This window comes from Bos grunniens, chromosome 13 (assembly GCF_055505025.1).
Source record: "Bos grunniens cultivar Pamir isolate PY7600 chromosome 13, Bosgru_T2T1.0, whole genome shotgun sequence".
NCBI classification, from domain to species: domain Eukaryota; kingdom Metazoa; phylum Chordata; class Mammalia; order Artiodactyla; family Bovidae; genus Bos; species Bos grunniens.
In genome coordinates, this window is record NC_141177.1 from 47,013,244 (window position 1) to 47,038,218 (window position 24,975).

General features: G+C 40.2%; 1 protein-coding gene across 2 annotated transcripts in view; it reads right to left on the minus strand.

Moving 5' to 3' along the window:
• Positions 1–24,975, minus strand: part of MPP7 (MAGUK p55 scaffold protein 7) — a 225,602-nt gene that overhangs the window by 6,158 nt on the left and 194,469 nt on the right. For both annotated transcript variants that reach the window (XM_086333868.1, XM_086333869.1), the window contains exons 13-15: positions 9,116–9,196; positions 2,484–2,577; positions 212–320 (exon numbers count right to left, since the gene is read on the minus strand). In XM_086333868.1, the coding sequence (XP_086189994.1) occupies positions 212–320; positions 2,484–2,577; positions 9,116–9,196 (284 nt within the window). The remainder of the gene's footprint in view (positions 1–211; positions 321–2,483; positions 2,578–9,115; positions 9,197–24,975) is intronic.

The window sequence follows — 24,975 nt, forward strand, 5'->3', positions numbered from 1 at the left end:
GAATCTAAGAGTTACAAACACATCTCCAGGCTTCTAAAAACATGGGCTTTTTTTTTTTTTTTCCAACAGAGCCATCTCAAATTACATTTAAATGCTTTTGTCACCTTAGGAAAGGCACCTAAATGCCAAAAGTGAGTAGATTTCAGATTTACCCTCTAATGAAATGCTCAGATGGGCTAGAAGTGTGTTGACTAGGTCACTGTTCACTTACATGAGGCTGAACATCCAACAAACAAACTTTGTTTTTAGCCAGGACAGACCGAACTGAGTCTATACTTGTGCCATAATAGTTGTTTTTATATTCACCATATTCAATAAACCTGTAGAAATTAGAATCATTTGTGAATTACATGTATATATACACACATATATATATGGCAGACATAATTCATATATATAAAAGATGTTTTGCTGAACATGTAATTTTCAAACTGTTTTTAATAAAATAACTAGGTCCAAGTACTTCAGAATGTCAATTTCTAAAAAATCTTCTATTTTACTTTTTCAAATCAGTAACACTTGCTTGTATTACACTTAAGCAGAAAGAAGTACTTTAGTCAAGCAGTACTAATGTTTTCCATCACCTCTTTTTCAGAGCTAATGCAATGCAATAAAACAGTGAATAAACCAAACAATAGAAACTACTGAAATTTCACTACACACGAAAGAGTAACCAAGCTCAGCTTTAGCATAAGAGGAGGGACTGGCTGGTGGCTAATGGAACCAGGGTGGCTGATCACGTGCTATAAAAACTCAAAATCACTGTGCCAAACATGAAAAAAGCATTTTGATGTTTCAATAAAATCCCACAATCTTGCATTAATACACACATTGCTCCCTGATAGCCTAAAACATTCATCCTTAAGCAAATGGAAAACCTGAGGGTAGGAGACTTAGGGCTTGCTAGAAGATATGGTCTAAGCAAGATGATTAACATTATTTTTTATTTAACTTTTTGAAAAGCTAATGAGAGACAGAGGTAGGTGGCAAATGCTGGAACTGAGGCAGGAGGTAGATGGGCCCTACCCACACCCCCCATCCCCACCCCCTCTCGGCCCCCATCAGCATAAAGAGATTGGGAGATTCATTCCCTATTGACTGTAACTCCAGAGGAGAATAGCAGGGCAATTAAGGGAGGAAGGAGTCTGGGCCCTGCCCAGATGACATATTTCTCAAAGTCAGGAAACCTCCCTGACCATACACGTGCAAAAAAGGCTCCTTGGAGGCCAAAGGGGAGTTATGTTAAGGGATGTTCCCCACCCATATGTCTTTGTGGTAGGATCCATCTTGGCTAAGAGATGCATGTGCACACATGGAAGGATCCTGAGATACACCAAATATGGACTGTGCACCAGGCAAATCAAAATGATTAGTCAAAGGAAACCCAGAAGAAAACTCCATAAAAGTAATTCAGACTGCCACGAGGGTGCAGCTCAGCGACTGTCTCTCAGGCCACTCGTTTCTGTCCACACTTCATACTGTACTCTTTTTTTCCTGTTAATAAATACTTCAGTTGCTTCACTACTTTCCGTCTTTGTGGAAATTCTTTTCCGCAAAGCCAAAGGGCCAGGGCCCTTGTCACTGACCATTGGTCTAGTGGCTACCATCTGCTGCCTTCACCATCATGACCCAGCCCCATTTCTGGCTGGGAACGAAGCCCCGCTTCAAGTCATTACAGGCCAAGGCCACCCGAGATCATATCTAGGGATCTATTACACAGTTACTAGTTTTTAAAATAAACTTCTACCCAAATTCTATGTTAAGATTCAGTTAGTGGGGTGGGATGGAGAAGGCAATGGCACCCCACTCCAGTACTCTTGCCTGGAAAATCCCATGGATGGAGGAGCCTGGTAGGCTGTGGTCCATGGGGTCACTAAGAGTCCGACACGACTGAGCAACTTCACTTTCACTTTTCACTTTCACGCACTGGAGAAGGAAATGGCAACCCACTCCAGTGTTCTTGCCTGGAGAATCCCATGGACGGAGGAGCCTGGTAGGCTGCAGTCCATGAGGTTGCTAAAAGTCGGACACGACTGAGCGACTTCACTTTCACTTTTCACTTTCATGCATTGGAGAAGGCAAGGGCAACCCACTCCAGTGTTCTTGCCTGGAGAATCCCAGGGACGGGGGAGCCTGGTGGGCTGCCGTCTATGGGGTCACACAGAGTCGGACACGACTGAAGTGACTTAGCATAGCATAGCATAGCGGGGTGGGAAGACGTGACAGGAATACACTAGCTACATTCCCTTACTCTTCAAAATAATCCCTACACATTGAACTTAACCTGATACACAACAGCTCTAGGTTATTGAAAAGTTAAAGGCAAAGGTTAGTAATAACCATTAATTGAATTATATTTTATCAGTTTCAAATATTATAAAAGTGAAAATTCACTTCAAATGGAATTGCTTATAACCACATATATGGCCACATGCTTAAAAACAGTAGTTTCATGAAAATTCTTAAAAAAAACTTCCACATACTTGTTATTTTGTACATCTGTCTCAAACAAATGCTTGGAAATGAAAATATATTCAACACCATCACTCTCCTGGCTTCTTCTTGGTCTGGTGGTATCTGTGATTTAATTAAAAAGAGTTCAAAAGAGTATCTACATCATCCACCCTAAGAGAAATACTAAAAAAGAAATTATGTATTTGATTAAAGGATTTTTCGTAAATAAGATTTAAAACTTAAAAAAAGCACATTAGCTAATAAAATATAGGAATCCCATTAATTCAGTTTTTCCACTAATACTAAAGTTATATTGACTTGAGGGTGGATTAAATATTGAATTGCATTGTGTTTATGCCATTAATTATTCTGAAGGGGCATTAATATGTTAATTAATAAAATGGTATTTAAACTCAAGGAAAAATTTCCTTTTTTGCAAATAATATGCTTATTATCATCTTTTATTGATTCTTTATTCATTGAAGCAAGTTTACTGCTCACTAGGTTGAAAGGTAAACTCTGAAATTATTTTATTTTACACATGGTACATAGGGTATGCCATTAATGTTTGCTTTACTAATCAAAGACCTCTATTCACTTCTCCTTTGCAAAATTATAAATATCTTCTTGAAATACAAGTGAACTTCTAAACTTTTTAGTGATTTTGCCTAATTATTTGCTACTGAATTATAATGGAGCAGAAAATACAGTATTAACTTTAAAAACAAAAGTAAAACCCTGAGGAATTGCAGTGCTGAGGTGGCAAGTATAAAACTGATTGCAGTCCATCCCTCCTGATTACAACTAAAAACTCTGAACCCAAAACATCTATTTTTGTTTTGAGCATTTAGAAAACAAACAAAGCAGGTAGACTGTGGAAGAGAGTCAGCCTCAGTAAGGGAGAGTTTACCTTTTATTTCCCTTTAGCTTTGCCCTATGGGGGACTTCCCTGGTGGCTCAGATGGTAAAGCATCTGCCTGCAATGAGGGAGACCCGGGTTCGATCCCTGGGTTGGGAAGATCCCCTGGAGAAGGAAATGCCAAGCCACTCCAGTACTCTTCCCTGGAAAATTCCATGGACGGAGGAGCCTGGTAGGCTACAGTCCATGGGGCTGCAAAGAGTCGGACATGACTGAGTGACTTCACTTTCTTTCACTTTGCCCTATGGGTGGGCTCGTTCACAGAGTAGTATGGAGGAATGTGTGTCTAAATTCCAACAGAAGCTCTGACTTTTTGGTGAAAAGAACCAGGAAGAAAACTCCCCTGTACGTTGAAGAGTGTGCAAGGAATCCAGGAAGGGAGAAAGCTGGAGAAGGAAATACTCCCAATTCTGTGAAGAAATCAACACTAATCTAAGAATAACCCCTAAGCTGTGCACATGAAGCCCAGACTCCAACCAGCAAAGTTTTAAGAAGTGAACTAAGATTAGAATCACTTCCCAGTGGGCTTGGTGATAATCAATCTGCCTGCCAAGCAGGAGACCCAGGTTCAATCCCTGATCAGGAAGATCCCCTGGAGGAGGAAATAGCAACTCATTCCAGTATCCTTGCCTGGGAAATCCCATAGACCGAGGAGCCTGGTGGGCTACCATCCATGCAGTTGCAAAAGTCTGACACGACTTAACAACAAACAACAACAAAGATTAGAATACACAAGCTTCAGCCTAGCCCACAAGTAGAAGCACAGAACATGCCCAAACCAATGTACAGAAGGCATAGAGAGTGGAGCTAAGACCTGCACTATTCACGAAAGTTGCAGACTGATCCCTTAACTGCACAAGACAGGGCAGACTCAAACCAACAAAGCAAAGCTTAGAGAGTTGAAGTGAGATTTAAACCATAATTTATAGAAAATGAGATAAAACTTATGGTCTAAACATAAACTAGTTGGTTACTTGCTTACTATAATAAACATTACCATTTTTCAGAATATTATAACAGGACCTGAAGTCAATACAACATAGCATTCATAATATCCAGAATGCAATTTTATATTATTCAACAGAAAAGAACTGGAAAAAAAAAAAAAGGGCATTTACTTCTCAAAGGGAAAGATAATAGAAGGCAGCCCTGAATGACCAAGAAGTTAGAATTATCAAAGACTTTAAAGCAACTATTGCAACTATGCTTCATAAGGTAAAGGAAAACACACCTGAAATGAATGAAAACATGAATTCTTAGCAAAGAAATAGAAACTATAAAGAAGAAAACAATGGAAATTTTAGAACTGAAATATATTTTACAAAAACCAACCACTAGATAGGCTCAATAGCAGAATGGAGATGACAGGGAAAATAGCCAGTGAACTTGAAGACAGATCAATAGGAACTATAAAATCTGGGCAACCAAGAGAAAGAAAATTGAAAAAAAAATATAAATGGAACCCTAGAGACCTGTATGAAAATGTTGACTGAAATGTCAAACAGATGTGTAATGGGGATGCCGGAAAGACTGAGGCTTTAAAAAGTATTTGAAGAAATAACGTCCCAAACTGCTAAAATCTGATTAAAGACATACATTTTACAAATTTCAGAACTCAACAAATCCCAAACAGAAAAAATTCAAAGACAGTAATGCTTGGACGTAGCACATCCAAACAACTCAAAGTGAAAGAAAAGTAAAGAAAAAGTCTTGAAAGCATCTAGAAAACAACAAAAACAAAATCACAGTACATACACGGGGAATAGATACGTGAGTTCAATGACTACAGATTTCTTACCATATGCATAAAACATCAATGAAATTACATCTTTAAGGTACTAAAAGAAAAGACCTTTGACCAAAATACCTTGCAGGATTAAAGGCAAAATAAAGACGTTCTTGCATGAAGGAAAACTAGTAGAATTCATCAGCAGATCTGTGCTAAAGGAAATATTCAAGGAACTTTTTCAGACTGAAAGGAAATGTTAAGAAGGAAGCATATCTTCAGAAATGAATAAAGAATAGGAAGAATTCATAGTTGAGTAAAAACAGAAGTCTACTTTTTTCTGCTTAAGTTCTTTAAAATACATAAAGCAGATTTAAAGAGAAAGTTACAATATTATCTGGTGGAGTTTTCAATGTATGCAAATATAATACATTTGACAACTACACAAAAAGAAGTGGAGGTATAGGGACTTACATAATTTCAAGGTTTCTATATTTTATGTAAAATGTCACAAAGTTACTTAAACTGTGAATGGTCAGATATATGCATATTGTAATCCCTAGAGCAACCAGTAAAAAAGCAATGCAAAGAGATATAAGCAGAGAGCCACTAGGTAAATTAAAATGGAATACTAAAGAACATTCAAATACCACCCTCACAAAGTAGACAAGGATTAAAAAACAAAGGGAATAAACGGAAAACAAATAATAAAAGTGTGGCTTAAATCATTTCATCAATTCAAAAAATGTTAATGGTCTATATATTTCTATTAAAAGGCAGAGAGCCATAGAATGGGTGAAAAAGCAAGATCCCAGTACATACTGTCTACAAGCCTATAGGAAAGACACATTAAATATAAAGACACAGATATGTTGATAATAAATAGAAGATTATATACCATGTAAACAGTAAGCATAAGAAGGCTGAAGTGGCTACTTAGATAAGATACCTCAAGGAAAAAAAGAATATTTTAAATGATAAAAGATAAATGCATTCTGTGCGACCCCAAAGACGGCAGCCCACCAAGCTCCCCTGTCCCTAGGATTCTCCAGGCAAGAACACTGGAGTGGGTTGCCATTTCCTTCTCCAGTGCATGAAAGTGAAAAGTGAAAGTGAAGTCGCTCAGTCGTATCCGACTCTTAGCGACCCCATGGACTGCAGCCTACCAGGCTCAGCTGTCCATGGGATTTTCCAGGCAAGAGTACTGGAGTGGGTTGCCATTGCCTTCTCCGACATACGTAATAACAAAGCAAAATTGGACTGAGTTAAATGGAGAAGTGGACAATCTCACAATCAGAGTAAGAGATTTCAGTGCCCCTCTTGCAACATTTGATAGGACTAGACAAAATGTCAGCAAGACACAGGTGATCTGAACACCACTACCAACTTCCTGGGTCTAGTTAATGTCCACGTAACATCACATCCAGTAACAGCAGAATACACATTCTTTTCACATGTAAAATAGTAAAGAGCAGAAATTAAAAAAAATATTTTTAGAAAACAATAAAGGAAAACAATTTTAAAAAACTGAGTCACACTGATCAAGATAAAAAGAGAAAATCACCAATATAAAGGATGAAAAAGGGGTGTGGGAATGGAGATTATGGAGTTAAACATCAAACAGAATACTGGTGGTATAATCAAAGCAATTTTTCTCTAAATAATCATGACTCTGCCTAATAAAGTCTTTTACCTGCTGCGTGTTGAGTCGCTTCAGTTGTGTCCAACTCTCTGAGACTCCATGGACTGTAGCTCGAGGCTCCTTTGTCCATGGGATTCTCCAGGCAAGAATACTGGAGTGGGTTGCCATTTCTTCCTCCAGGGGAGCTTCCCAACCATCAGCTGGCAGATTCTTTACCACAAGTGCCACCTAGGGAGCCCAAACCTATCTAAAATTCTAAAACTGCTCTTAAAAATATCTTCTTTAATTAAATCATCCACACTTGATACTACAGCTGTATTTCCCACACATGTCTAATACAGTGAATCACCCGGGATGCTGGCTGTGAACACAGATTTTCAGGAATTCTGTCAGATCTCCAGAAGGAGAATCTCTCTGGAATCTCAAGGGATTCTTATTATCAGGCAAGTATGGAAAACATTGTTCTGGGGGTCTTTTGACATTAGCACCTGTTTAAGAAGGATAATTACTCCTTTAGGGATTTCTTTGGCGAGTCTCAGCCCTAGAACATTTCTGGATGTTGTTCATTTCTATAACAACTTTAGATGTAGATAATATTTTAATAGATGGATAGACTGAGTCCAAGGTGCTGTGGTGACTCTTTGTGACCCCATGAACTGTAGCCCATCAGGCTCCTCTGTCCATGGAATTCTCCAGGCAAGAATACTGGAGTGGGTTGCCATTTCCTTCTCCAGGGGATCTTCCCGACCCAGGGATTGAACCTGGGTCTCCTGCATTGCAGGTGGATTATTTACCATCTGAACCACCCAAAACTACTGGGGAGGGTTACATTTGATAGACACTCTTGTTAAGATTTATCCTCTTCAAAAGAAGTTAGTTTTTACTCTAGGTGGTGCTAGTGGTAAAGAACCCGCCTGCCAATGCAGGAGATATGAGAGACGTGAGTTCAATCCCTGGGTCAGGGAGATCCCCTGGAGGAGGGCATGGCAACCCATTCTAATGTTCTTGCCGGGAGAATCCCATGGACAGGGGAGCCTGGCGGGCTACAGTTCATAGGGTGGCACACAGTTGGACACGACTGAAGTGACTTAGTGCACACACACTCATTGGGCTACAGTAAAGAGGATCTGGAGCTGGAAAGGCTTGTGTAGTGTCATGTGGGAGGAAGAACATGAAAACTGGTTTCAAATCAAGTGCGATTATTGCCTACAGAACTTCTGGATAAGTCAAATTATCCTTTTTACCTATTTCCTCCTCTGTGAAATGGGGATATTGACCATCTTATACCATTGTTGGGAGGACAAAATAAGACAAAGGCAATGAAGAAACTAGTAAATTATTAATTTTTTTCCCTTTGTAATCTGTTTTTCTCTAGGATTTATCTGTAATCACTCATCTGTAAGCTTATTAATTGTTTTTCAAGATTTTCTAATGACTTGCATATTACAATCCAGCTTTTGTGAGAGTAGTGCATAATTAAAGGAAAAATAAAAAGAAACTGTTTAATTACATGTTTCCATTTTTCCTTTACTTTCATCTCTTTTGGTAGAAATTAGCAACCCTATAACTTATGGCTGAAAATGATTATAAACAATAACTTGGAAAAATGTAGTAATGAGGTTACAGAAAACTATAATTTTAAAATAAAGTCAAACTCGTCCAAAATTGGAGAACACTGCTAAGGGCAATATACAACTTTTTTTTTAAACATTACTAAAACCACTTAAAAAGCCAACATTTCAATCTAGTCTTTTAGATGGCTCCCTGATAACAAACTATTAAGTAGTTAAATGGCATTTATTCTGAATATCAAAATGCTTCCAGGATGATGTTTCATTTGTAAGCATGCCTGTGAAAACCAGTTTTCTAAAAACAGATCTTATTCTCTATACTGAAAAGAAGCCTACCACATTCAGATTATATGGCCATCAAAAGCTCATTTTACTATATGTCAATGACTACAATATGAAAAGTAATTAAGAAACATTTATATTACAAGAAGCCTCCTTTAGCTCTCTGTAGTTAGGTCCTTCTAGTCTTAAAGCTTGTCGAAAACTCTGGAAATTAAAGAAGTAGAATACACTTCTGTTTAGAAGAAAACGTGTAAGTAATAATTAATGTCATACATGCACTAAAATTCACCATAAAAACTGAGTGGGAAGCTGAAATCAACAAATACCTTGCCTGTGTAATCTGGGGCTTTTCCCTGAACTTTCAGGCCTCAGTTTCCTCCTCTGTAAAATGTGGATAAGGTCACTCTGTCCTCCCCGGGGCTGGGGTTAGGACTAGCTGTGAATGCTGGCAGCCAGCCTGCAGCACGCATGCGTGTAAGTGCTGGGCCAGCGTGCGCAGCGTCAAACAGTACAGAACTTACGGGGCACTGTCACGCCGTAGTGCTGTGTGTCACTGATCAGCAGCTTTCGTTTCAGTTCATTCAAACCTACTCCGACGGGACCTGAAAGACAGGAAAATAGAAATTCATCCCTCAACAAAACACCATAGAAACATTCCCACAACTGACCTGAATCCATGAGACAGACTGAAAATGTGTATCCAACTTCATATGCATCCCAAGTAAAGAGATGATCTCTAGTCAAGTCGTACGTAAGAAAAAACTAGGGAGTTACCTGTACATAAGAAAAAGCTAGGAGTTATCTGGTGGTTTTTCTACTTTTTATTTTTTAATTATTATTTTTTGTATTTCACTTTTCTACTTTTCAAATTTAAATTCCCACCTTGCCATTAAAAAGATTAGAAATCTTTGTTTTCAATGAAACATACTCAAGAATGTTTGAGTACATTAACAGGTAACAGTATCCAGAAGAGGTTAAAAAATGCGTTCACCTTTAAACAAAGTGGAATTACACAGTCTGGATAGGGATCCCTTCAATTTTAAATATTTTTTGATCTTCAAAAAAGAAAATCTTTGAACCTTGATTTTAGGTGCAAACCTGGCTATCCATTTTAAATTTGCACAACTGTCAGCACCATGTTAAGACCCTCTGCAACCCTGTATATTCTCAGTTGGTCCCTAAGTCTTTGAAAACTTACATAGACCTTGTGCTGTGCTGTGTGCTTAGTCGCTCAGTGGTGTCTGACTCTTTGCGACCCCGTGGACTGTAGCCCACCAAGTGGAGTGGGTTGCCATGCCCTCCTCCAGGGGATCTTCCCAACCCAGGGATCGTACCCAGATCTCCTGCATTGCAGGTGGATTCTTTACTGTCTGAGCCAGCAGGGAAGCATAGACCTTATAGATTCAAATCAGTGTGCACATACTGAACAACCTGGAGCGAACAAGGCATATGTAAAAGCTGTGAAGAAGAAGAGACGATGCGTGAAGTTTGCCTTCAAAGAAAAATAACTAGGTTGGGAGAGTGACAAGAAATGATTAGGAGACAGGGGCCAGAAAACAAAAAGCAGTTTCAAACACAAGTCTGAAATCAAAAGTCAGAAGGACACAAGCCCTGGACAGCTAGCTGCCCACAGCACTACCATCAGGGTCTGTTTAGTGACCTCCACTCTTCCCTTCAGCTGAAGCCCCAGGTGGCTTCCCCAATGGCTCCGTGGGTAAAGAATTGGCCTGCGGTGCAGAAGCCCCAGGTAGTTCTGATGCATCCTTCAGAGTTCTGCTCAAACAACCCTTTCTCAGAGTGTCTCTCCTGCCCCTGTGTGTCATCCTTAAGTTATCAGAGTATCCTGACATCTCCCTCATAATAGTTAAAAATCATAACAAACAACTGGAGAATGCATTGCTTAATGGCCTAGCGTCTGCCCACAATGCAGGAGACCCGGGTTCGATCCCTGGGTCAGGAAGATCCCCTGGAGAAGGAAATGGCAACCCACTCCAGTATTCTTGCCTGGAAAATCCCATGGACTGAGGATCCTGGTAGGCTACAGTCCAGGGGGTCACAAAGAGTCAGACACGACTGAATGGCTTCACTTTCTTTTCTACCACCAAACAGAGGCACCGTGAGAGTAGGAATCATATTCTGTTGTTTCCCTTCCCCATAAGGTCAGCCCTCCAGATTGTCGCTGAATGAACCTAACTTCTACGGCTCCCATCACCACATCAGGCTCAGGAGACCTCAGCGACGCAGAGAACAGAGATGCCCACACACGCATGCCTCAGAGTCCTCCCTGAAAACACACACATCTAGATCTGGCCGCAGCCCCCCAACAGCCTTCTCTCCAGGCGCACGCCCGACGCCTTCTCTTAGGAACGTCTCCCTGCGTCTTCACCGCTCGGGCTTTCTGTTTCAAGCTCTTTTCCAACAATACTCAAAAAGTTAATATTGTCACATACCTTAAAACAATAAGAATGACCAGGAAAACTCAAAAACACCTCCCCCTAAGCTTATATTCTCCTCCAAGTCACTGCACACTCCTGTCCCAGCATCTCTAGGCTTTAGTCACTTCTCACCAGCATCACCCATTCTTCCTCCACCGGGAAGAGACTCAAATATGAATCCTTTGACAGGTCTGCACAGATTGCATGTTGGGAGCCACGTGTTTCTCCATAACCTTCATTCTCACCTCTCTCCGCACACTCCAGCCACATGAGACCCCCCACCACGTCCTGGAATGTAGCAAATTCTCCTTTCTGCTGCTGGGTCCTCAACACGTGCCTCTCACTTTTACAGAAACAGTCCTGTCCTTTCCTGGCCTGCTAAGTCATGCCTGTTGTTCGGGAGTCAGTTTAGCTGCGGGATTTTCCCCTAACACTTTAAATGTGGGTCGAGTGCCATCTTCTTGTGCTCCCTGTACTTGCGCATCAATAGATCACACTCTGCCGCAGTTGTCTTCTTGTCTTTATCCTCTAACAGACTCAGCGATGTCATCTGTTTGTTCACCAATTGCTTCCTTTGGCAAAATGTAGGCACTTATTAGTTTGCTTTATTTATTTCAGTTACATTCAGTAATTACTGAGCACCTAATGGCTCAGATGGTCAAGAATTTGCCTGTAATGTGGGAGACCCAGGTTTGATCCCTGGGTCAGGAAGATTCCCTGGAGAAGTGTGTGGCAACCCACTCCAGTATTCTTGCTTGGAGAATTCCATGGACAGTGGAACCTGGTGGACTGCAGTCCATGGGGTTGCGAAGAGTTGGACACGACTGAGCAACTAACTCTTCACTTCAGTCATTATGCTGTGACAGAAGTAAAACTATTTGCCAAATGAACCCAAGGTGTGGGAGTTAAAGGAAGAAGTGTTTGCACCTAGAATGTCTGGATGTGCTGGTTAGATAACATGCTCAAAGTCGTAACAGAGGTTGGTGAAGCTGACATTTGAACTTGGCTCCTGAATCTTAAGCCAAGCAGAAGGGAGGGTGATGGATTTGCCTCTGCAACACTGAGTTTAAGGGACAGAAATCCGTCCCCCTAAATTCAGGAAAGGAGTACAGTGTGATAGGAGGTACAGGTGGGGGTCTCCCTGTGAGTGAAGCAGAGGGGAGAAAGAATGATGAGCACTGATCAGTTGTCTCCAAAACCCAGGCACCATGCATGGGCTGATGTGTTTTATCTCCTCTGAAAGGACCAGCAACATTTTGAGTAAGTGCTCAAACTTCCTCCTCTAAATAAAAACAGAAAACAAGAAAAGCAAGGGGTTTTACGATGCTTTGTGGATGATGCAAACCTGATTGTATATGCGCCAAAAAAATGAAAAAGCAGCAAAGAAAACACTAAAACTTAACTAGTGGGTGGGCCCTGGCCTGTCTGCTGCCCACCAAGGCACCAAGAACTAAAGGGGGACATGAATTCACTGCTCCTTCAGCAGGTCTAAGTTCTGGAGTACTTCCCAGAGTGTGAGCTAATTTGCTGAGTGAAAGTCTAGCATTTTTTCTTTTTTTTCTTTCTTCTTCTACCCATGCCAAAAAACCACAGTGATTTATTTTAACTCTGGAGGAAAAAACTAGGTATGTTTGAATTAGTGGGGGAAAAGTATGCTGCTTTTTAACGTGATACCCTTAAATTTGGACTACTTTCAATTCCAGCCCTTATAACCTAATTCTTACTAGGGACCTTGCTTTATTACACACCCACGGACCATGCCAAGAATGTGCAGTGGCAAACAATTTTAAAAATTTCCCCTAGATTAGGTTATTTGAAGACATTATCTTCACGGTGGGATACTGTGTGGGATACTCTCACAAAATAACTAAAATAGGGACGTAATTTTAATCACTCTTATACAAAATTGCCTGGCAGACCAATAAACAGCATTCTCCCTGGTCCTTGAATCAATTCTGTTATCCATACTAGTGAGTTTCTAGGTGTTTTCCTCTTTTAGATCCTGACCTTAAGATCACATCTTATATCTACACTCCTGCCCTGTTCTCTGCCATAGGGCATGTGCTCAGTCTCATCCAACTCTTTGCAACCCCTGGACTGCAGCCCACTGGGCTCTTCTGTGCATGTGATGCTCCAGGCAGGAATACTGGAGTGGGTTGTCATTTCCTTCTCTAGGGATCGAAGGGCATACACTCACATTTTTAGCTGAATGGTTTGTATTTAGACTACTTACACCACAGTTGGCTTAGGGATGCACACAGAGTTAGGGTCATTCATACACCTGTAACCAGACACATTCATCTGCTTGTCAGTGTATAAATTTTTTATCACAATTGGTGAAATGCACTGACACATATGTATACAAATAAGTTACTCTAGAGTTTGTGTCGAGCTGTGGTTGTCCAGGGCTTCTCTTGTGGCTCAGCTGGTAAAGAATCCGCCTGCAATGTGGGAGACCTGGGTTTGATCCCTGGGTTTGGAAGATCTCCTGGAGAAGGGAATGGCTACCCACTCCAGTATTCTGGCCTGGAGAATTTCACAGACTGTATAGCCCATGGGGTTGCAAAGAGTCAGACACGACTGAGCAAGTAGTTGTTCATGCTAAAGAGAAGCAGAGAAGACAGTTTAAATAGCGCATATTTAAATCACAGACAGGAGGGTTTGGAAAGGCAAAGATGATGACGATACAATGAGGTCAGGCTTGTATCACGTGGTTCACATACACCATGACTAATCTTCAAAACATCCCTGCAAGAAAGGTATTATTATCCTCGCTTTACAGATGAGAAAACCGAGATGATGAAAGGGCAAGTAATTTTCCCAAGATCGCACATCTGGAGTGTGGCTTAGCTGGTATTCAGAAGCCTGTGTGTCTGCTCAGGAGTCCACATTCTTTCCACTCAATCCATCATCTTATCGAAAGAATGTTGACAGGACACAGGCTCAGGTAACGAGGTGCTCAGCTGTTTGTAGCTGTGACCCATAACTTCACAGAGTCTTTCACCCCATTCCAAGTTGCCTCACACTTTAAACAGTGATGAAAAGTTATACTTGTGGAATACAAGACTCAGGCTACAAAAAATGGCAGAAGTCAAATCCGGTGAACTCAAAACTTACCCTGTGCAGAACTTCTGAGAACTCTAAACTAAACTTAATGAAGATGACAAGCATACCAGGTCTGGACAACATACAGAGGGCATGTCTATTCAGATTCTTGATTCAGGACTAAGGAAAATCAAACGGACTGATGATATCAAAGGAGAAGCCAAAAAAGCACATTAAAAAATCATTTTGGAGTTCACTAATTTGGAATGCATGTGGTAAATGTTATTCATACAGTGGATGGGCTTGCTAGCTTTAAAAACAAAGGAATGACTCTATTCAAAGCAGAAACGTAAATAAGTGTCTGGTTTTTTTTTTAATCTCATAAGAATTTAGAAAATCATTTTGCATGCAAATTCTAGAAAGAATAAAGTCATAAGTCATCTGCATTAATTGAAATTCTTATAAAAAATACATTAAATGGAGAAGTAAGATAATTAGAAAGGTATATATTTTTCTTTTTTGGCTGTAGATTATGATTTTATTATGTATTTTCACCCAGAATACCACAGCAGTGATAATATGTCTTGTGTTCTTCAGAAAGGCATATTACTTTCAATACTTGAATGCATTTAATTAGTAACTCCTTTCTGAGAGTAGGCAAATGTGTTGTGTGTGGTTTTATATAAAGGCTCATTCATTTCAGCCACAGAAATACAGCCCATTTGGGGGTTAATAAAATGATGCTAGTAAAATTTCTATTTAAAGCTTTACATTTAGGAAAATATGCCCATTAACTAATGTAAAAATGCCTTTATTTTTATCTTATAAAGAAAGATTTTGGAGGGTGGGGTCAAGATGGTGGAGTAGGAAGACTGAGCTCACCGCCCACCATGAGCACACCAACATTACCAACCATTTACAGGGCAACCATCAATGAGAACAACCTAAAGATGGGCAGAAAAGACCTTACACAACTAAAGTTATAACAAGTCCACAACGAGATGGGTCGCAGGCGTGAAGACAAGGTACAGTCAAGACCCACCGCCCGAGGTAGGTGGCCCACAAACAGGAGGAAATTTACAATTGCAGAGGTTCTCCCCAAAGAGCAACACATCCAGGTCCCACATCCGGCTCCCTAGCCTAGGGGTCCTACATAAGAAGATGAGCCCCCAGAACTCTGGCTTTAAAGGCCAGAGAGGCTTACTTTCAGGAGAGCTGGAGAGCTGTGGGGAATAGAGACCCCATTCTTTTTTTTTAACTTTACAATACTGTATTGGTTTTGCCATATATCAAAATGAATCCGCCACAGGTATACATGTGTTCCCCATCCTGAACCCTCCTCCCTCCCCATACCATCCCTCTGGGTCGTCCCAGTGCACCAGCCCCAAGCAGCCAGTATCGTGCATCGAACCTGGACTGGCGACTTGTTTCATAAATGATATTATACATGTTTCAATGCCATTCTCCCAAACCATCCCACCCTCTCCCTCTCCCACAGAGTCCAAAAGACTGTTCTATAGAGACCCCACTCTTAAAGGACAACTACAGAACCCTACACACTCTGAATCCCAGCATGGGGCAGAAATTTGAAAGGAAATTTGAAGTCTTTCCTATTCTATTCTTTCCCTCTATTTCTTTGCATTGTTCATTTAAGAAGGTCGTCTTATCTCTCCTTACTCTTCGCTGGAACTCTGCATTCAGTTGTGTATATCTTTCCCTTTCTCCTTTGCTTTTTGCTTCTCTTCTTTCCTCAGCTATTTGTAAAGCCTCCTCAGACAACCACTTAACCTTCTTGCATTTCTTTTCCTCAGGGATGGTTTTGGTCACTGTCTCCTGTACAATGTTACGAACCTCTATCCGTAGTTCTTCTGGCACTCTGTCTATCAGATCTAATCCCCTGAATGTATTTGTCACTTCCACCGTTTAAAATCGTAAGGGATTTGATTTAGGTCTTAGCTGAATGGCCTAGTGATTTTCCCCTACTTTCTTCAATTTAAGCCTGAATTTTGCAATAAGGAGCTGATGATCTGAGCCACAGTGAGCCCCAGGTCTTGTTTTTGCTGACTGTATAGAGCTTCTCCATCTTGGGCTATAAAGAATATAATCAATATCTGATTTCAGTATTGACCATCTGGTGATGTCCATGTGTAGAGTTCTCTCTCATGTTGTTGGATGAGGGTGTTCTTACACTCTATGTAAGAGGCTATGATGTTCTTACATAAAAAAAAAAATAAAAAACCACACTGTCTGACAATGTACTTTGAAACTTCAACCATCTACTTATTTATGTTACAGCACAAAGCCTGAGTCACTGAACAGTGAATAATTATTTACTAGAACAATAATGTATTACTATTGTGAAAATCATGTTTACAGAGACCAATGAAATATGGTATTTTTTTCAAATGACACTCATGTAGTCCTACAAAGAGTTAGCATAAAGTAATTTCTCATTTGTAAACATCAAGTACAGAATTTAGTTGTAGTTTTTCTTAAGGCTGATGAATTTAATTACGTCGGGATAGGTGGTACCTTACACATAAAAGATCAATATGCTAAAAATCATAGTATTAATCTGTCAGGAAATAAACTTCTCAGAAAGAGATTCATGTAGGTAGAGATTAGCCCAATTAGTTTTAACATACTGTACACTCATCTAAAAGCCATAGTGTATGAGAAGATAATTTTATTTACGTCTGATAGTAAATTGTATATTGGAAAGAAATCTGTTGCTCTGGCCAAGTACTAGTCACTTCTGCTCCTGATCTTTGAATGGGTTGGCACAAACATGAAGACGGTACGTTATGTGGAAAGCAACTGACACAGATGCAGCTTTTACTGCGTGTTCACCTCCAGTGTACCTGTACTGCTTAACATGACAATCCTTCTGCATTTTCTCCCAGACATTGGCCAGACTTGTCACTCTTACTATCCGATGAAACATCAGAATTACTGAAGACTGCAATAAATATCCAAACTGTTTTTGTGACCTAAAAAAGCCACACTTACTCATTTGATTTATTGCAAAACAAATCAAATGAAATCTCTGGGTATCCCTTGGATCAGACCCACGTCATAAAAAGTCTACTTATCATATTGTAGCTCTACTATATTTGCTGCTCAAGGCATAAAATAAAAACAATCAAGCTGACTCACAATCTTATAATGATCACATTAGTGGGTGGCTGGATTTTTGTGTTGGGGAGTGACAGATCTGTTTATAAAGCTCAATTTAAAGTTCCCTGGGAATCAAACTACATAGAAAACATAGCAACTTAGCAGTTCATAACGAGCCTTGAGAGAAATTGATTTTCTTTCCTTGATTTTCTGTTGCTTTCATAGTGAGAGAAAAATACAATTAATGAGGCATCAATTTTTATGTTGCTGTCAGGAGGAGGAGGAGAAGAAAAAAAGGAGAGGGAGAATGAAAAGAAAAAGGAAGTAGGAAGCTTGTTGAAACAGCATTATTTTTTCCAAAGCAGCTATTACACCAGACTTAGATAAGAATGACTTTTAAGTATTTGTCTCACCCTTGACTCAGGGTTATGACAAGAGTGCAATAAAACTAAAAGGCAAGATAAAACCATCCTTGAGTCTTCCTTAGCTGAGTAGAACAAAGCATGGATAATTTCCTTACTTAACAGTTTGTTCAAAAATGCAACTTTTTCAATGAGGCTCCCATGATCTTTATTTAAAATGGCCAATGCCCAAGTCCCCTGATTCTACTCTGCTTTTATGTTCTTCTACATCATTTATCACCCTCTAAGTACAATATGATTGACTTTATTATTTATTAATAATTTATTATGAATATGTTTTCTGTCTATATATCCTTCCCAGGGAAACAATGTTTGTGCTCTTCAGTGATGGACTCACAGATCTAGAACAGTGCCAGGCACCATCTGTTCCTTCCCACACAAATCCACTGAATGAACATCAGTGTGATTTACACCCAGAAAGGCTGCCAGAGTATAAACACGTAAGACAGACCAACAGCATAAAAAGCCAACTGTGGTTCTAATAAAGATCATATTTACCTCCTATATACAAGGATTATAATTTTAAATCCATCACACACTCATAGACTCATTTATAACTTTGGTGTTTACAGTTGTCCATATAAAACCCTGCAGAGCAGACTCTTAATTCCTACCAACATTCAATCAACCTTCAACAAAAGTTACAGGAATTCTGATAAACATATTAACATTTACAGTTAGTCTTGACTGCTTACTTTCCTCTCTGCTTTATGTGGAAGACTTTTTGTTTTGCCAGTTTTATGGGAAAATGGTGACAGTCTTATAAAGGTCAATTTATTCAAACTACTTCCCCAAGGCAGACTTTAGGCGACATACAAGACTCTGCAGAAAGGAGAAGGAATAGTACTTTATGCTTAAGCTAGAAACGTGAAATATACAGAAAGATTTATTGTCAGTTTCCTCCTATGTCTCATAACCAGACAGAACAAGTCACAAATTGTCTGACTATCTGCAAGATGAATTTGTGCTCTTTACTGCCTTAAGCTGTGAAATGTTTTAGTAGCGTTTTAACACCAAAGCTTTCTCTCTGCAAACACGCACTTAGTATTTGGCTTTATTACTTTACTCTTTAAAAAGTCAGGTTTCGCTAAAGATAACACTCATATAGAAAATGCACTAAATGGTCTAAATATAAATTTAGTATACTTAGTTTTAACATATAGAAAATGCACTAAATGCACTAAATATAAATTTAGTATACTTAGTTTTAACATACTTTTGGAAAATACTTTTAAATGCAGATGGGAATATAACAGAAACTGTCACAGAGATGTTTTAGTGGCTGAAATGTAGCTTGAAATAGCATCTTTTCAAAATGAAGAGAAAATTAAATACTTCTGATCAAGGTTCAAATTCCCCTGTCATATTTTTGTCATGTGAACAACTTGGATAATTTAACTTCCTGAACATTAAGCCCAAGAATTAAAATCAGACAATATTATGGTTAAAAAAAAATGTAGAGATTCTGAACAGCCTTTTAATGATACTTATCTAACAGTTTCAGGGCAAACACCATCATTCCCAGTGGCTTTGCGAATACTGGGAGGAAGCAAATGAGGCTGGAGGAATATGCTTATATTCTTTCCATCTCTGTACATTATGGGCTTCCCAGGTGGCGCTAGTGGTAAAGAACCCGCCTGCCAATGCAGGAGACATTAGAGATGTGGGATTGATCCCTGGGTTAGGAAGATCCCCTGGAGGAGGGCATGGCAACCCACTCCAGTATTCTTGTCTGGAGAATCCCATGGACAGAGGAACCTGGCGGGCTAGGGTCCATGGGGTCACAAAGAGTTGGACACAACTGAAAACTTAGCACACACACGTTACAGCATCTGAGAACTATTTTTTAAATATAATTTTTACAATCAGGAAAGGCAAACAGTTAATGCACGAACAATGAGAATTTCCAAAATTTTAATTCACTGCTGGACACACTCTTTTAGATGATGATAAATGGCTAAATGATCTAATTTATTAAGTACTTTGAACACTGAGCTTCCAAATCAGCAGAAGCCTATTCATATTTGAACATTTCAATAGTATTTTTAGCTAAGATACAAGAGCTCCATTTTACTAAAACGTTAGTAGGGCCAGGTATTGGTCTAAACCCGTTGTAAATATTTCCTTTAGCTCTCAAACAAACTTAGAAAGCAGGTAATCTTGCTCTTTTCATTTTTTAGATGAAGAAACTGCAGCTAGAGGACATTTGAAATGTACAGGTGTCGTGTTCCCAGATACTGAATTACAGAACTGAAGAGGGATAGGCCTGTCCTGCCCAGAAGTCTGCTTGTCACCGTCCACGCTGTCCTGCACTATACCATCATGGGACCTAATAGACGGAGATTCCTCGAGACAATAAACGGATACCTTCAACAGTACCATATGGGACAAGCTGGAAGATTTTCTGAGTGGTGAGCACATAGAAGAAAGTGAATAATGGGAAATTCTTAGAAGCCCAGTCTACAGAGGCCACAGCGCAGGAGAAGACAAAAGACACAGCTGAAGGCCACTTCCACACTTCCACCTGTACAAGCATTCCTGATTTTAAAAGGTTTCCAAACCCTTCCTTTAGTAGAAACAAGAGAAGTAGTTTGTGTGAATTTAGTATTTTAATGTGATTTTCTCTCTCTATTTCACATAGAGATACAGGATATTCTATTTGCCTGGGTATAATATGTACTTTAACATCACAAAAAAATAAGACCAGTATTCTCCATTAAGTCTGTTCTACTATAATGCAATAATATGGACTTTAAAAGTTCTGCATTATTTAAAAACTATCTTTTACCAGCACTTGTTCCCAAATAGGGAAATGAAGTGTAAGGAACTAGAGTTTCATATAAACTTATTTTTCCAATAAAAAATTTCAGATTAAAAATAATAATAAACCAGTTGCTCTAAATAGATAAATATCAAAATAAATAAATAGATAAATATCACTGAGCAAATTCAGAATAGAGTAAGACAACAGATTGTCTATTAAGACAAAATCAGAAGTTTTAAAACCATCATTATAACATATGCATGACAAAGAACAAAATGGAAGTGTGATGTTAAGAAAAGTAGAAAATCAAAATACTGCTCAACCCAACCTTTTGGGTTGGCCAAAAGGTTCGTTTAGGTTTTCTCATAAGATGTTATAGAAAAACTCAAATGAACTTTCTGGTCAACTCAATAAATTGCAGCCAGTTGGCAACAATCAACAAAGAACGCATTGGCAACTGAACCCAACCAAACAGAGCAAGGGGCTTCACTAGGGTGTATGGGCTGAGCACTTCAGTGTCACAAGGAGCAACAGGTAAAAAGCAAAATGCAGAATCTCTGGCCTCACCTGGGACTCCCAGGTCAGAACCTGCATTTTTACAAGATTTACAAGTGACTCAAATGCCTTTTGAAGTTTCAGAAGAGCTGGAGTCCGGGCTGGCTGAGTCAGGGCTGGTGGCCTCAGGGATAGCAGGGGTCTCTGTCTACACCAGCATGACAGGACTGGCGGACTGAAGGCTGTAGACAAAGCAGGTGGTAAAAGCAAGCCCAGCAATCTTCCCTGGTGGCCGAGAGGGCTGCAGGGTGCAGGCCAGCCGAATATGGGGGCAGACTGGAGGAGAGAGAAGCCAAACCTGCTAGGATGCTTCAGCGAAGTGCTGGCAAACTCAAGGATCCGGAAAGTGGACCGGTCATGCCGTGTGCAATGTGGTGCCCCCTGTGGCCAGCGCGGGGGAGGCAGAGCTGACCCGACCCTGGCCCAACCCCCGCCAGAGGAAATGTGACTCAGGCTGGGGCTCTTGTGCACAGAGAGGCTCTCAAGAGACTCGGAACTGAACTTTGACAGCATGTCGAGGTATCTGTTAGGAAAATGAATGGAGGGCCCTAAACCAAAGGGAAAAAGAGAAAAGTAAGATATTCAGGACTGGCACACAGTGTGGACACAGCCCTGATTTTGCAGATCAAAAGCAGTGTTCCATAGGGAGATGAGGAACAGGCTCAAGTATTGAACTGTCTGGGGCAGAATGGGCTCCATGGCTTAGAGGCTGGATCCAGGGCCAGTGACTTACTTCTCATCTGTGTGCTTGAGTTTCTTCTTCTGTAAAATGGGGACATGAAAAGTATTTACCTCATAGCCACAGTGAGGGCTGAGGAAATAATAACAGCATACCCCTGAGCACAGTGCCTGGACTCAATACAGATCAGCCACTGTTATGACACAGGGCTCAGGAAGGGCGGGACCTGCCTAAGAAACAAGTTAAAACTGAAAAAAGAGTTGGGACAGTTTGAAAGCAGTTGGGAACAGCAGAGAGTAAGAAAACATTACACTTGGATCTCAGTTTGTAATAGAGAAACCTAAGTCACAAAAAGGGGTGTTTTAGTTGTTGACGAAGAAATGTGGTGAATTATTTACTCAAGGCCTGGAAAACTCCAAAGAGGAAGGACACGTTAGTGGGGAGAAATGCATAGCAAAGGACATAGGACTCTTCACTGACTATACCGCTTTGAAGCATCAACACTGAGCATCTCCAGTGTGGGAGTATCTTGGAGTTAACACCCCTTTGGAGAGATGAAAGGAGAATTTCCCCTAAGAATCAGGTCTCAGAAACCTAAGGAATTCCAAGAAGGAGACAGTTAAGAGCAGTCACTGCAGGCTGAGTGATGTCACAGGCTGAACAACTAAAATTAAAGTGAAGAAAGCCCTAGGAGCTGGCCTAGAGCATAACATCCAGTGACAAGAGCAGGCAGTATGTGGTTAGAAACTAAGGCACCTGGCTCACTAGACAGATCCACATTCAACTTACAGGTCAGGTGCCAGGAACCCAAAGATCAAGGGACAAAGGGGATTTAGGGCAAGATCAGTTCAGTTCAGTCTCTCAGTCATGTCCGACTCTTTGCGACCCCATGAACTGCAGCACACCAGGTCTCCCTGTCCATCACCAACTCCTGGAGTAAGTACCCACAATTAAATTAGCCTCAGGACTCCCCTGGTGGTCCAGTGGCTAAGAATCCACCCTGCAACGTGGGGGACGCAGGTTTGATCCCTGGTCGGAGAACTAAGATCCCACATGCCACGGAGTAACTAAGCCTACACACCACAGCTACTGAGCTCATGCACTGCAACTAAGACTCAACGCAGCCAAATAAATTTTAAAAATAAAAAATTAACTTCTTCATTAAAGATTTTACCTGGATATATTTTAGTTCAATGATCATGGATCTAGACAATCAGTGCTCATGTAAAGCAGCACCCAAAACACTGCAGATCACTGTGATTGGAGCTCACAATGGAATGCTGATACAGTTTTCTGGGAGCATTAATTTACCTGAAAAGGTAGTTGGGGTGATGCTGTGTTTTCATTCTGCCCCAACACCCTTTGAAACTAGGTAGGAAATATGTCAGTGAGGACTGTGTTGTCCAGTTCTGAGGAGGCTGATTGGGAATGCCTGTCTCCACAGAGGCAAGCTGTGTATGATAGGAGTTCCAGCTTCACGCTGGTGGGGAAGCTTAACACAGGCTGTCTGTCCCACTGATTACAACTGAAACCTCTGGATGGCACACTAAAAGCAATGATCTAGGGGTTCTGGAGAAGCAAACAAAAGCAGGCAGAGTGTAAAAGGAAGTCAGGCCTAAGAGGTGAGCCCCAAGGACGTGTGGTGGTGGTGGTTTAATCACAAAGTTGTGTCCAACTCTTGCAACCCCATGGACTGTAGCCTGCCAGGCTCCTCTGTCCATGGGATTCTGGACAAGAATACTGGAGTGGGTTGCCATTTCCTTCTCCAGGGGGATCTTCCAGATCCAAGGATTGAACCCAGGTCTCCTACATTGCAAGCAAATTCTTAACCAACTGAGCTATGAAGGGAAGCCTCCAAGGGGTGAAGGTTCCCGTTTTAATTTTCTTCTCTTCTTTGACTTTGCCCAGAGGATGAAGCTCTGTCTCAGAGCTGCACTGTGGAGCAGCAGGCTGTGCAGCTGAGATCCCACAAAAGTTGTGATGACTGAGATGAACCCGAAGAAGCACAACAGAGGCTCTGAGAAACGAACTAAGATGTAAACCAATGTCTAAGTCTCTTACCCCAAGGGTCACATGCATGGCACAGACCAGAAGCAGTGAAGAGCCTGGCCAGGTTAATAGCCTGCTAAAAACAGCGTAATCCAGAAGAATTTAGTAAGACCCAAAGTCTATATGAAATACTGTTCAGAACATCCAAGATATGGAACAAATGATTCGACAAACATAACAAGGTAAAGGTGAACAATTCTCAAGGAGAAATACAATCAACAGATGCCAACCCTAAGATAACCCTGATGCTGGGATCATCTAAGACGAGAGAGTGGCTAAGCTTCAGAAGGTAAAACTAAACACACTTGAAATGAATGGAAACGTACAGTTCTTACAAAATAAGCAAAAACTATGAAAAGAACTAGTAATTTCCCAAATGAAGAAAATACCTGAAAGAAAAAAAAATTGCTCAGTGGGATAAACAGCAAAACAGATAATGAGGAAAAGAGTCAGAGATCTTGAGAGGAAAAAAAGAAAAAAAAAAAAAAACAAGAAATCATCAAATTTGAACAACAGAGAAGCTCTGGGAAAAAACTTGTAAGAACTTGTGAGACCACCTTAAAGGGTCTAATGTATGTGCTACTGGAGTCTCAGAGTAGAGGGGAAAGAGGTTGGGTCAAAAAAAAAAAATCTTGGAAAAAAAAATGGCCAAAAATTTGATGAATGTCATAAATTTTCAGATTTGAGAAATCTGGGAAATCCAGACAGGTTAAATTCAAAAAATACATCAGTGCTAAAAATCAAAGATAAGGAAAAAACTTGAGAACAACTAATAATTACACATAGAGATAAAGCCAAAAAGTCAGCAATATATTAATATCAAAAAAGAAAAAAAATAATCACATTACCCAAAAGAAGGCAGGAAAGGGGAACAAAGAAAAATTTTGAAAAGTACAAGGGGCTAAAGAGAAAACAAATCATAAAATATCAATAGTAGGCTTAAATCCAACCATATCAATAGTTAAATGTAAATTTAATATGAACATATATGTGTGTGCTTAGTCACTCAATTGTGTCAGACTCTCTGCAACCTCATGGAATGTAGCCCGCCAGGCTCCTCTGTCCATGGGGATTCTCTAGACAAGAATTCTGGAGTGGGTTGCCATGCCCTCTTCCAGATGATCTTCCTAACCCAGGGATCAAACCCAGGTCTCCCACACTGCAGGTGGAGTCTTTACCATCTAAGCCACCACAGAAGCCCTATATTAAACTTTAAACATATCAATAAAACACACTTATTATTAAATTGTATATCTAAAACAAGACCCAATACTATCCTGTCTGAAAGACACAGATGGGTTAAAGTAAAAGAAAG